Raw genomic sequence first — 15,198 nt, 5'->3', positions numbered from 1 at the left:
GTTCCCACCTTGGCCATATTGCCAAAGCACATGCTCAAGATTGGAGTCGTATTATTTGGATCAACCACTAATATCAGGTTCACTATTAGTAACAGAGCAGGCATGAAATTAGAAGGAAAAAGAGGATGAGAAAAAAAAATATTTTTGTCACTAACTTCACTCTCTGAATGCAAATGTTATGTTAAAAGGCAGCTGAATGCACCATTCTGGAAATCTGTTGGGAATATGTTTCTTAATACTCTGATCTCAAGGTTGAACTCTCTCTACCCATATCTTGCTCTCTTAAGATCAGTCTCACTCAAACAAGGTGACAATAGTGTTTTTGGACTGCATCAATTCCGATTACATTTGGACAAACTACCCAGTTTGTCCAGTGGATGTGGAGGGAAAGATTCCTACGCTAAAGAAGTAGTATATGAAGGGCTCCGCTAGATATCTAATTTTTGTCCTGGATGTCTAACTTTTATGTCATCGTAAAAGGTTTGTTCTTTTGAAATATGAAGGGGCTCCCCTTCTGGAAGTGTGGATGTTTCGGGGGGACAGGCAGGACTCCTGCGCTCGCCAAGTAGGTGCTGCTGCTGCTCCTCCCGCTCCCGTGTGAACTGAAATTAGAAGCCAGGCATACATTCAATCACCTGCAATGCAGAGACTGACACAGATAAGGAACAACTGTTAATCTACCTCTAATAGCACAGTGGCTAAACTGCAGTGCTGCTATCAAAACTCTGCTCACAATTTGCATTCAATCCCAGCAGATTTGGATAGCCAGCTCAAGGCTGACTCAGCCTTCCATCCTTTCGAGGAGAGTAAATTGGGTATTCAGCTCGGGGGGGGCAATTTTAATTATGCTCAGCCTGCATAACTAAAATTGTGAACCACCCTGAGAATGTGTAAAACACTATAGGGTGGTATACAAGCAGAATACATTGGTTTTCCATAGGGGCGTAACCTGACTTAGGGCCTGATCACACCAGCCAAATGGGTAGGGAGCGGAGGAGCGCCAGGCGGGAGGAAGGAGAAGCGCAGAGGACGAGGCGAAAGCAGCAGCAGCCTCGCCAGGTGACCCGCGAAGAGCGGGCTGGGGGGAGAGACAGAGAGACCTAAAAGCAGAAGCCCCAGTGGCGCCAAAGCCCTGAGGGAGAAGACTGCAGGGCAGGGAGAGGGCTCCCCTTCTGGAAGTGTGGATGTTTCGGGGGCACAGGCAGGACTCCTGCGCTCGCCAAGTAGGTGCTGCTGCTGCTCCTCCCGCTCCCGTGTGAACTGAAATTAGAAGCCAGGCAGATTTTGAGAGTGGGTGGCTATGTCACGCTTTCATGTGCATATGCACAAATGTGACACACTCCTCTGCAAGTGCGACATGCTTACCTGCAAGCATGACACACCCCTCTGTGAGCATGACACACCCACCCGCAAGCACGGGGAGGCCCCTGCCCCCAACCAGTCCGTGCATGGAGCCCGCACCCCCCCCAAATGGTCCACGGACCAAAAACAGTTGGGGACCGCTGCCCTTATTCCATAGGGTGACCTGAGCTTTCAGAGGAACGCCAACCACATTAGATGGATAATCCCCCAGAGCATTCAGGAAACCATCCGGATCCATTAGTCTCTGAGGACGGTTCATCTTAATAGATCCCCCATCCTTACAGAGGGGCGATGAAACTAATAGACTAAACTTGACCAGGAAGTGGTCTGACCATGACAATGGGGGTCACTACCAGATCCTCCATATCCAGACCACCATCTTCCAGTCCCGTTGAGAAAACCAAGTCCAAGGTATGGCCCTTCTCATGTTTCAGGCTGATGACACATTGAGACAGCCCCATGGTTGTCATGGAGGCCATGAAGTCCTGAGCCACCCCAGTCAAGGCAGCCTTGGCATGGATGTTGAGGTCCCCCAGCACCAACAACCTGGGAGTCCTCAAGACCAGTTCTGAGACTACCTCCATCAGCTCAGGCAGGGAGACTGTTGGTACGCAGCAGGGTGGGCGGTACACCAACAAAATCCCCAATCTGTCTCATAGGTTCAACAAACAATACAGGTCCTCAAGACCTCCTATCAAAGGGATAGGAAACCTGGTCGAAGAGATAGAAGTCCTATAGACTATAGCAACTCCCCCTCCCCGACCCTCCAAGCGACACTGATGCTGGACCGAGTACCCAGGCAGACACAGCTGAGAGAGGGGAACACCACCCTCCTCTCCCATCCAGGTCTCAGTAATGCACGCCAGGTCAGCACCCTCATCCAGAATTACATCATGGATGAGGGCAGCCTTATTTTGTACTGACCTGGCATTCATCAAAAGCACCTTGTGGCTTGAGGGTTTGCTGATATGGTCACCTGATACCATCTGGTTGGGGGTAGGACTAGAAGAGGGGGTAGATGCAAAATATCTAACCTCTCTTCTCTGACATGGGCATGTTCTACCCCCACTGCCATTCCTTCCCCTACCCAGTACCACCTCAATGGCTGTCCCTTTCAATGCCTTCCCCCCTTCCTGTTCCCTCAGATCCACTGTGGGTCTCTATGTATGTAACCTGATGGCAACTGATAATCACAATAAAAACCTCTTCTAAAACCTCTTCTCCCCCCCTCCAAGCCAGATGGCTGATGTTGTGGAAGGGGTGGGGCAGCCAGAGGCAGCGAGGGCCCAGTCCCGCAAGGCCGAGGGAGTCCAAGCCAAACTGCCCCAGGAAGGCCGACAACCGACAGCAGCACAGCCACACTGTCTCTCACTCAGTGCCCAAGGGATTGTGATGTTAAAACAAATGGGAACATTCACCCTGGTATATATAACACATGACCGCAATTCAGTACAACAGAGTTATAGAAAAAATAGCTAGAACTGTGATACATTTGGCTGGTGTGATCAGGTCCTTAATTCTGTTTTCCTTTAAAGATACACAAACCCCATCCACTTAAGGCCACTTAAGGTACAGTCAAATATCTATACCTAAATTCTAATTTGTACATGACATAGGCAGGTTTATTGGAGGTTTATTACTGCCATTATTATACAAATAATAAACGAGATGGGATCAGGTGCAGCCATGCATTATATGTACCAGTGGTGCCAAACATGGATTTGCTAAGTTTAGAGTGTATTGAAGCCCTTAGGAACTAAACTTCATTGGGATTTTTGACCACCTTTTGGATATATGTCCCTATTCAGAGTATTTAATAATTTCTAAACACAAAATTTCTATAATAAGCATTTTAAATCATCTTTCTTATAAACATTCTGCTTCAAACAACATTTTAAAGTGAAGTGGGCATCAAGAGTGGGTCACATGCAGCCTACAAACCACATCTGCAACCCCCCCCCAAGATCCTCTGTGATATTTAAGAATCACCAAAATATCTGGTTTGAAATACTGCTGAAAACCAGTGGCACAGCTTCTCAACCTCTTTCCCAGTGTGACAGCAGATAATGTATAGTTAAACTTATTTTAACATTGGGCACTGTTTTCTCCTTTTATTTTTGTCTAAAACTGCAGTTCTGCTTCTTAATTGCCTTAAGAAGTCTGGCTAAACTACAGTGTTTACTTCTTGGAATACGACTTCCTTCCACATTCAGTGGCTACTGTTTGTTACTTCCTGATCCATATTAGGCACTGTAATGTCACTAGAGAAGCACAGAGTGGGAATTCTCTGATGTTTGAACAGTCATTGAGACATGGAACAGGAAATAGGAAATTGTTGCCCATCAATGCAGAAGGAAGCAAGGAAGTAATTGTTCTGATGGAAGATTTCCACTTCAGTTAGGATACAGAACTAAACAAAACAAAAGCAGGAAACAATGTTTAATAAATAAATACATTGGAATAATTTTAAATAAGCATAAAATAACAGCAGCAAAGTCAGGAAGATGGCTGGGCAGCTATGTCAGTGATTTTCAACAGTGAATTGTGACACTGACTTTTTTTTTCTGTTGGGAGTGTATGGCCCTAGATCTGTCAGCCAAATTAACTCTCCCCCCCCCCCCACAAAACCTGTCCACTCCTTAAATGAAGAAAAAAAATCTGTCTTTTCACTGAAACTGTTGAATCTATGTGTTTTTAATGATTTAAGCTGCCTTTGTATATTCATTGTTTTTAGCTTTAAATATTGTATTTGAATGATGTAAGCCACCTTGGATCCTTTTAAGGAGAAAGGCAGGGTAAAAATATTTTAAATAAATAAAATAGATAAATGATATACAGACACTGGAAGAAATCCTGAGGTCCAACAGGTCATATAATAATACTCCCTTTCACAAATGGAAAGAGATACCACACATACACCCAGGTATATTCGGATACTCTGTTTTCCTTTCAGAATAACAAAATATCATCCTCTGTCTATGCCATTATAAGGCATGTTCATTTTTCTTAGCTAGGAACACTGTTTTAAATATGATGTGAAGAGGGCCATGATTCAGCCACTTAATGAATAAAACCAATATGAACAATTACTGTATATTAAATTGCCAACATCCTAATCATAATTGTTTTGAAAGGTTTGTGTGTGTGTTTTATGGAGGGAAAAATCCACCTAAAGTACAAGTGGTGCCCCGCTTGATGACAATAATCCGTTCCAGGAAAATTGCTGTTAAGCGAAATCGTCGTCAAGTGAAAAAAAAACCCCATTCTAATGGGGAAATACCTCATCGTCCAGCAAAGATCGCCCATAGAGAATCACCAATCAGTTGTGTAAAATTGCTGTCTTCCAAAGCAGCCATTTTGCGAAGGGAAGACATTTTGCTGAACCGGAAAAACCATCGTTTAGCAAACAAATGATTCACGAAGCAGGGTCCTAATCAATGTAATGTGAAAAAAACCATTGGAACCATCGTTTTGCAATCGCAATAGCGATCATAAAAAACTCATCATCAAGCAATTTTGTCATCAAGCGGGGTCGTCGTCAAGCGGGGCACCACTGTACAAATGAGAATTAAATGATAAGCAAGTATTCATTTATAATAATCTTGGAGCTGACAAGCTAGAAGGGACCCTATGGATCATCAAGTTCAGCCCCTGTCAAGGAAGTACAGTGGGGAATCAAATCCCAACATCTGGCTCTGCAGGCAGACACCTCAACCACTAAGCTATCCAGCAATTCATTTACTGTATAGATTCTGTATACAATGACTGACTTTATATTGTCAGTATTCCAGTATATCCCACCTTTTCTAGCAGGTATACAGTTGAATAGTCATTGCATTCAAAGTAACAATTGTTCTGACTTCTCTTGCTTTCTCTCTATGCAGCACAAGATCTATGGTTCTTAAGCCTGTTTTGATATCCGTTTGCTCATTCTCTAGAGCTACTAATTAATGTTTCCCCAGCACTCTCTTTCTTTTAAATGCACTGGAATCAATTCCACTGAAGTGCACTCAAATGCATCCTGTGCTTATTTCTCATTCCCAGTTCTAGTCAGAGGGTGGACTATTAATGCAAGGAGGACTCTGGTTAAATGAAAAAAAAATCCTCCTAGTGTTCTCTAAGATGCCAGAGAAAGTCAAGGCACCCTAATGAGAAAAACACATTCCTGAACACAAGGAAGCATACTGTCTTTCACTTCTTTCACTGTTTTCTTTCACCATTATAGTTATTCTGTACTGATAGTTATTCTGTACTGATATTTGTTCCCATTCTTAATCAGATACATAAACACTGGCTGGTCTACACACCAAATGAGCACGGCTGCTGCAGACTAGTCTTAATGAATATGTCTTGCATTAACCATCCCATGATTCTTCTTCTGCACCAGGATGTAAAGAGCTGCTAACCTGTTTTGGTGGGAAACTTCCTGGGACATTTTAATAGTGATCTAACAGGCAGATATCCGTCCAGACGTATTACTGGGAACACCATCGTCACTTAGATGGTTGCCTGGTATGCAATTAATGAAAGTGAGGAGCTCTGCTAAGAAGACACACACAGACACACTCTCTCTCTCTCCCAAGCTTGGTTTGTTTACTTTTTATCATTCTTTATTATTTGCTTCTCCCTCAAATGATACAGCTACAAAAATCAGTGGTAACCACATACAAATCCATTGCAGGCCAGATGTAGAATTTGTGTTGAAAACTGAACGTATTTTAAAATACATGTGGAGGAGAGAGAGAGGTGCAATTACAGTGCCTAAAATGCAGCTCTGTTCCCATATGAGCACCAAATGACATTTGCAGTTTGCACCCATTAAACATGATGATCACATTTCTTACCCATCTTTCATGGCAAAGGTCATGAGCATCAATCACCTCTCACTCAGAGAGAAACAGAGGATCATAATCTCAAGACAAGCACAGTGGGAAGTTGTAAGACGCATACCTTTTGATGAGGAATCACTGGCATGGGAGAGTCAATTCTTGGGGTGGCTGTTGGAACCGGAGCTGGGCGTTTTGACCTGGCGCGAAAGCAAAAAAACCGAAAAGTTAACTAATAGCAGAGATTATTTTCCACACATATCACAATTGTACTGACAAACACAGCTAACAAAATATTGTGTTTCATATTGAGATCCCCATCATTTTTTTTAAAAAAATATTAATTATTTATTTATTATAGGTGGATAAAGGTATTTGTAAAAAAAAAGTCACAGCGGTTTATAAATGCATACTGCAAACACTAATGAAAGTATATTATTTAAATCCTTTGTTAATCATCCATTGTTTTCAGACCAATATTCAACTGGTCTGTCTGCGGCTTGCTTGTTCTCAACATGTTGCCATATTTTCAGAAGGACCAATTAAAATAACAGAATCCTTGATGAGGAGGCTATTAAATTCCATGGGAAAATAGTAGGCTTCCTTCTTTTAGACAGAGGTCATGAGCACCATTCATCTCTCACACTCAGACATGATAGAATACCGTTACTTTCTTCTTCAGAAGCAACTGGCTGCCATTCGCTCCTATGGTTCCGAACGCTGTAGTAATGAGGGCAAACCTTGCCCTCTATTCTGGGCACTGAGTATTCTCGATCTCATTGGTCATACAAAATGTCTCTATGTAAACAGCACAGAAACATGTGCTGCACCATCTAGGTTTCCAAACCCTAATTTCTCCTGTATGATAAACAGTGATCATTTCTTAGTGTCATGTAATATCAAATTCTTATGTTTCATGGCACTGATATTGCATTCTAGGGCTCCTGGCTTTTTTGTGTGGAGGGGGACAGCTTCACAACACGCAATGCATCTTGACTTTGACCCCAACAGAGTGCCATGTGGACGGGAAACTCCTTGTAGTGGTGCAACAGACTCACAAATTCCATAGCAACACATAGATTTTAAGAATATGAAATCTATATATTTCTACGAAATACACTGCTAAGATAATAATCTCACATGCACTAATACCAGGAGAAACCTAAGATGATTGCCCTTTGCCACTAACGTATTGTTAAAGTCCTTTTTCCAGCTTGAGGCTGTCCCCATTTCCTACTTGTTTGTTTCACTTTATTTCTTAGTCTCTCTCTCCTTTCTTGACCTCAGAGCATGTAGCAGACATGGAGGATGTCTCTTCCACCTGGTGGAGACTCAATTTTCCCTACTGCCTCTTAACTACAGACAGCATTGGTATGTAAAGAAACCTTTTTTCTACTTTAAATTAATTCTACTGTGATTTTTAACATATAAAGTGCCAGTCACTGTGAAAATGGGGTGGGCTACGTTCTGTGTCTAGTCACACTGGCTACGTGACCATGGAAGATTGTCTTTGGGCAAACGCTAGCTCTATGGGTTGGAAACGGAGATGAGCACGGCCCCCTAGAGTCGGGCATGACTAGACAAATTGTCAAGGGGAGCCTTTACCTTTACCTTATTGAGATTTAAGCTATTCTGTCACACTGTGCAGTCACTGTTTGTATCTCATACTCTGCTAACTTAAAAAAACTTTCATCATTACTGCTACAGTGGAGTCTCGACTTACATGCCACTCCACTTACATACTGGTCAACCTACGTACTTCTCCACCACAAAGTTTCACTTCGACTTCTGGCCGGAGAATCGACCTATGGACCAGAAGGGGGAGGTGAAGAAAGCGCCAAATTCAAATTTGGTGCTTTCCTCGCCTCCCCCTTCCAGTTTGTAGGCCGCAGTTCGTGGCTGCGGACGCCTTCCAGGGCTTCTCTGCCGCCACGGGAGGCATCTCAGAGGTCCCCCTCACCGCCAATAGTGCTTCGGAGGCACGGTCGGCGGTGGTGGGGAACTCCAAGATACCTCCCATGGTGGCAGAGAAGGCATCTGGAGGTCCCCTGCCACCGCCGCCACTGCTGGGAGCCAAGCTGCACCAGGCGATCCCAGCCATGCTCGGACTCCTGGCAGCAGCAGCGGCAGCAAGGGGGACAACCTCCGGATGCCTTCCAGGGCTTCTCCGCTGCCGCTGCTGCTGGGAGCCAAGCTCAAGAAAGTAAAATCTGTCACTGCCTCCATATCTTCCCCTTCTATTTGCCAGGAGGTGATAGGACCAGTGGCCATGATCTTAGTTTTTTTGATGTTGAGCTTCAGACCATTTTTTGCACTCTCCTCTTTCAGCCTCATTAAGAGGTTCATTAATTCCTCCTCACTTTCTGCCACAGAGTGTTATCATCTGCCTGTCTGAGGTTGTTGCTATTTCTTCCGGCAATCTTAATTCTGGTTTGGGATTCCTCCAGTCTAGCCTTTCGCATGATGTATTCTGCATATAAGTTAAATGAGCCAGATACAATATACAGCCTTGTCGTACTCCTTTACCAAATTTGAACCAATCAGTTGTTCCATGTCCAGTTCTAACTGTTGCTTCCTGTCCCACGTATAGGTTTCTCAGGAGATAGACAAGGTGGTCAGGCACTCCCATTTCTTTAAGGACTTGCCAAAGTTTGCTGTGGTCCACACAGTCAAAGGCTTTTGCATAGTCAATGAAGCAGTAGATGTTTTTCTGGAATTCTCTGGCTTTCTCCATAATCCAGCGCATGTTAGCAATTTGGTCTCTAGTTCCTCTGCCCCTTTGAAATCCAGCTTGTACTTCTGGAAGTTCTCGGTCCATATACTGCAGAAGCCTACCTTGCAGGATTTTGAGCAAAACCTTGCTAGCATGTGAAATGAGTGCAATTGTGCAGTAGTTGGGGCATTCTTTGGCACTGCCCTGCTTTGGGATTGGGATGTAGACTGATAATTTTCCAATCCTCTGGCCACTGCTGAGTTTTACAAATTTGCTGGTATATTCAATGTAGCACCTTAACAGTCTCATCTTTTAAGATTTTAAATAGTTCAACTGGAATGCCATCACCTCCACTGGCCTTGTTGTTAGCCATGCTTTCTAAGGCCCACTTGACTTCACTCTCCAGCATGTCTGGCTCAATGTCAGCAACAACATTATCTGGGTTGTCCGGGATATCCAAATCTTTCTGGTATAATTCCTCTGTGTATTCTTGCCACCTCCTCTTTATGTCTTCTGCTTCTGTTAGGTCCCTCCCATTTTTATCCTCTATCATGTCCATCTTTGCACAAAATATTCCTTTAATATCTCCAATTTTCCTGAAAAGATCTCTGGTTTTTCCTTTTCTATTATTTTCCTCTATTTCTTTGCATTGTTCATTTAAGAAGGCCCTCTTGTCTCTCCTTGCTATTTTTTCAAAGTCTGCATTCAATTTTCTGTAACTTTCCCTATCTCCCTTGCATTTTGTTTCCCTTCTCTTCTTTGCTGTTTGTAAGGCCTTGTTGGACAGCCACTTTGCTTTTTTGCATTTCCTTTTCTTTGGGAAGGTTTTTGTTGCTGCCTCCTGTACAATGTTACGAGCCTCTATCCAAATTTCTTCAGGTACTCTGTCCACCAAATCGAGTTCCTTAAATGTGTTCTTCACTTCCACTGTGTATTCATAAGGGATTTGGTTTAGATTATACCTGACTAGCCCAGTGGTTTTTCCTACTATCTTCAGTTTAAGCTTGAATTTTGCTATGAGAAGCTGATGATCAGAGCCACAATCAGCTTCAGGTCTTGTTTTCACTGACTGTATAGAGCTTCTCCATCTTTGGCTGCAGAGAATGTAATCAATCTGATTTCGGTATTGCCCATCTGGTGATTTCCATGTGTAGAGTCACCTTGTGTTATTGGAAAAGCGTATGTGTTAAGACCAGCTAGTTCTCTTGACAAAACTCTATAAGCCTTTCCCCTGCTTTGTTTTTAACTCCAAGGTCAAACTCACCTGTTGTTCCTTTTAATTCTTGACTCCCTACCTTAGCATTCCAATCCCCTAGAACGAGAAGAACATCTTTCTTTGGTGTCAGTTCTAGAAGGTGTTGTAAGTCTTCATAAAATTGGTCAATTTCAGTCTCCTCAGTATTGGTGGTTGCTGCATAAACGTGGATTATTGTGATGTTGAAAGGTCTGCCTTGGTTTCGTATTGAAATCAGTCTATCATTTTTGAGATTGTATCCCAGTACAGCTTTTCCCACTCTTTTGTTGACTATGAGGGCTACTCCATTCCTTCTACGGGATTCTTGCCCACAATAGTAGATGTGATAATTGTCTGAATTGAATTCACCCATTCCTGTCCATTTTAGTTCACTGACACCCAGGATATCAATGTTTATTCTTGCCATCTCCTGTTTGACCACATCCAGCTTACCAAGGTTCATAGATCTTACATTCCAGGTTCCTATGCAGTATTTTTCTTTGCAGCATCAGAATTTCCTTTCACTTCCAGGCACGTCCACAGCTGAGTGTCCTTTCGGCTTTGGCCCAACCACTTCATTAGCTCTGGAGTTACTTGTACTTGTCCTCCGCTCTTCCTCAGTAGCATGTTGGACACCTTCCAACCTGAGGGGCTCATCTTCCAGCGTCATGTCTTTTAGCCTTTCATTTCTGTCTATGGAGTTTTCTTGGCAAAGATACTGGAGTGGCATTGCAAATTTCTGCTCCAGGTGGATCATATTTAATCAGAACTCTCCACTACGACCTGTCCGTCTTGGGTGTCCCTGCATGGCAAAGCCCATAGCTTCTCTGAGTTACTCAAGCCCCTTCACCACGACAAGGCAGCAATCCGTGAAGGGGTACCATTCACTTAACTCTGCCCAATTAATGCAGATATTGGGTAAAAATAATAACTTTAGCAGCTGCATGTCTTCTTTTTTCTTCTTTTTAAATTATATTACTTCCCTGGAAACTATTGAAAGTCAAATGACATATTAAGAGAAGAGTATATTTCCTGTTATTACAATGTTTTCCTTCCATCCACACAGTCCTCTTAAAGCCTCATACCTTTTGTTTCTGTTCATGGGGTATTCTTGGCAAACATACAGGAGTAGCTTGTCAATTCCTACTCCAGGGGGATTGCATTTAGTCAGAACCTTCCACTATGACCTGTCTGTCTTGGGTGTCCCTGCACAGCATAGCCCATAGCTTCTCTGAGTTCCTCAAGCCCCTTCGCCACAACAAGGCAGCAATATCATAGGACCCCAGGGTGGATTACAGAACTATATAAAACAATTCTAAAACATAAAATATTTTAAACAATTTAAAATCAAACAACACAAAATCAAAACACTTTAACATTAAAACATCCTATTGAAACTTGTACAGGCCATTATAACCAACCCCTGAACGTTATCATAAATTAGTGCATCTTGACTTAGCACTGAAATATGCCAATGTCAGTGCCAATCCAGCCTCTAACGGGAGGGCATACCACAGCCGAGGTTCTATGGCAGAAAAAGCCCACAAATTAATGCCTTTCTTCTGCTTAAACAGAGAAATAGTTGTTTAAAAAATTAACATGCGTAAGATTATGAAATGTTTACTACACTTACTGAGGATACTTTGCATTAAATATATATAATATTTTAGGGCTTAACACATTTTCTTTTGTGGGGTGTAGGGCAAAGTCTTAATGGTCTTCACAGAAATTACTTCAGATAACACAGGAGTTACTAATTTACATATCCATGTCACAAGATTACTGTATAATGTGGAAGGAAAAATTCACAGTGTACTCCATAGTGAGCTACATTAGCATGGCATACAGCTATAACTCAAGCATTCAATATGATAATTTCCTTCTTTACATGTATTACACAAGAAATGAAAAGAAGATTTTTAGTAACTTCTATATGACTTATTCTTGAAGCTGTAATGCAGGTCTGTTCAGAATTCTTTTAATGCCTCCGGGGAAATCTCAATAAGAACCTTAGCCTCTCACATCTGGGTCTCATACAAGCCCAAAGTTTAGGCAGGTAGCGAAAGCTTTCTATTGCTGACCCTTATGACTGAGGTCCTCTTTGCCAGTGCTCCTCCAGTGATACCAGGCAGCTATAATCTTCTATATCTACAGGGTCACAAAAGTAACATCAGCTCATGCTTCCATGTGATGGTCAATTATAAATATACTGTACCTCTGAAACTGCTCTTAGCTATAATTGCCATATGCCCCTGGCACTCCTGATGGGAGTTGCACAGTACCCTGTGAAAGGGCAACAAAGTTTAGGATTGGGCCACTAGATTCCAGACCAAAACAAATTTTCTTATGACTACCATGATCCTCAAAAATCTTACAGATATGGTTCTGGCTTTAAGCAGAAGTTTTTACACTGAAGAGTATGATATAGAAGAGCACAAATAGAAATCATGTCAGGTCTGATGAGGACATAGGAAATCACATCACTATACACTATCTTGTTTTTCCCTATAATGTTTAGTGGGAACTTCCTCTAGGCCATAGCATCACTACAATGAGTTGCCCCACACAAGTTCTATGCCATTGCTTATTGATCCAGTATTTAACCTGCTGATGAGTACCATTCATACTACCAGTGTTGAAGTCAAGTTCACAGTGAAGGAAAAAAGCCAGCTGTGCTACTCAAGCAAACTACATCTAATCTGCCTACTACAATATTTATCTTCATTGTTTAAACACATCAGTATTAAGCCAACAAAATGGAAACAGAGAAGGAAGAGAGAAGGAAGGGTGAAAATAAAGAAACATGCAGCAGAATGACATCGTATCATAGACCAACATTCATTAGACAGTATGAGGAGAACTACAGATAGGGGTGCTAACTTCAGCAGCAGCTACACTTAGTACTGTTCTTAATCAGGGCACATGAGTTCCAAAAGACTATTTAAATTGACCCATATGTAAGTTTTTACCCATTGCTACTGATTTAGTTCTGTTGAAAATGTTTTCACTTATTTAAATAATGGCCAGAATCCAGGTGATTCAATTTACACCATGTACGTAAATCAGGTATGACACCCTCTGGTTCCTGGGATATTTGCTAGAAATTAATTGAAAGTTTCCTGTCCCCTTCCCCTTTCTGGTTCCAAAGCTCCTTAGGCTCTCTTTTGCCCTGTGGAAGCTTTTGAGAGCACCAGGATGTTGTCAAGGAGCCTGTAATAGCCAAAAATTGCCATTGGTAGTACTGTAGTGATCTTTTAAAATCAGAACCATTTAATACAGTCTTTCCTTCTGTTTTGCATACAAAGTCCAATTTTCATCTAAATAACACACCTTTTCACTCCTCAGGATGAAACTCTCATATGATCTCTGGATCATGTCAAATGCCCATTCAGCAACAGTCCTGCTAGATGAGAATACATTCTCATGTTTTGCTCTCTTTCTTTAGCTGCCCATTCAATTTCTTGAAGGGGGAGCAGGACTAGCCACAATAAATATCAATTAAAGGATTTCCCCGACATGCTAATATAAATTCATAGAGAATCAGACAGATCACCTGAGAGACATTTGCCAAGTGACACAAATAATGGGGTTTCTGGCATTCCAGGATAGGACTAGGAAAGCTAATCGGTCTACACAATGCAGAGTCAGGCCCACGGGCTCATTTACCTTTCCCATGCTGCCTGCTCAGTACAGAGTTCAGCTTATTAGGGAAAGGGAATTCTAACTATCTCAGTATAGAGAGGCATTGTCATGTACATCAGTTCACTGCCTTTTATTATTATTGTTGTTGTTGTTGTTTCTAAAATATGTATCTTGCCCTTCAGCACCCAAGCAGCACTCTCAGAGCTACACACAGAAAAGAAATGTACATTAACTGAGTTTAAAAAAACTTAATCACAACCTATATATAGGTTGTGATTAAGTTTTATATATATTGAAATACACTTTCAATATATAAGTTTTATATATATTGAAATACACTTTAGTTCAATTTTTCCCAAACTTGGGGATGACACGTTCTTGAACCCCTGACCACTGGCTGCAGTGGCTAAGGATTCAGGGAGTTGCAATCTAAGCACATTTGGGTTTGCAATTTGGGAACCAGTGCTCTCATCCATGGGCAAAATGTGTAAAAAGGAAAGGAAAGATGTATACCAAAAATATACCCACATCTACATGCAAAAAAGGGGTAGAAGAATATACAAACCCAATGCAAAAATTCTGATAGCATGGTGAGATTTGAGAAAGGCAACAAAAATGAAATACAACAGATTCCAAAGCCTACCAGGACACTCCTAGGGAGTGACGGTACTTCCTACTTCGGATTTTTTTGGGGAAATGTTCACCGCCATACTGAGACAGAAAGACCATCACACAAACATGCTAAAATTACTTCTCTGAATGGTGGCCTGCAAGTATAGTAAATGGCATCCCAGTGATTTATTTTTTACCCTACCCTGCAGCTTCCTTTTATACTTGTCAGTTATGCAGTGAACTGATGTACATGACAATATTATTAATCAAGGCAAATCAGAAAACCATACAAGCTGCTAGATCAAAAGCTCAGTTCCTTTACTCAGCAATCAAAACATTACAATGGATAATTTACACATAAAGATAAGCTTAGCAAATGCCTGGATCACCAGAAGAATTGAACAATGGATACTGTACCTACTTTTCATTGCTCAGTTTTAATATTATTATGTTGTTATTTCACATGCAAAGACTCTTCCTATAGAGCAGACCTGGGCAAAGTGCGGCCCGAGGGCCACATACGGCCCGCAAGCCACTCCTGTCTGGCCCACGTACAGTTTTAAACATAAAAACCATTTATAGCTTTTTGTCTAAAGTTGATCAGTTGCTTATCATTAACATACTGCGAAAAAAATATTTGTGAAGATTAAGAAGTTTAAAATAAAAAGAATCATAACATCACTGTTTCATTTTATTTTTAAGTAAAGTTGGTTTGGCCCCCGAACACAGTTCAGATTTCTGTCTAGTTCACAAGGAAAGTAATAGAAATTAATTGCCCACCCCTGCTATAGAATAAAGATGGATTTTCC

General features: G+C 41.8%; 1 protein-coding gene across 50 annotated transcripts in view; it reads right to left on the bottom strand.

Moving 5' to 3' along the window:
* The window catches only part of LDB3 (LIM domain binding 3), a 202,713-nt gene that overhangs the window by 90,814 nt on the left and 96,701 nt on the right, over positions 1-15,198 (bottom strand). For all 50 annotated transcript variants that reach the window (XM_078390983.1, XM_078390990.1, XM_078390976.1 and 47 more), the window contains one exon: positions 6,313-6,388. In XM_078390983.1, the coding sequence (XP_078247109.1) occupies positions 6,313-6,388 (76 nt within the window). The remainder of the gene's footprint in view (positions 1-6,312; positions 6,389-15,198) is intronic.

Source organism: Pogona vitticeps, chromosome 3 (genome assembly GCF_051106095.1).
Source record: "Pogona vitticeps strain Pit_001003342236 chromosome 3, PviZW2.1, whole genome shotgun sequence".
Taxonomy (NCBI): Eukaryota; Metazoa; Chordata; class Lepidosauria; order Squamata; family Agamidae; genus Pogona; species Pogona vitticeps.
Note: the sequence above shows the minus strand (reverse complement) of the source record. Positions and strands in the feature narration are given on the sequence as shown.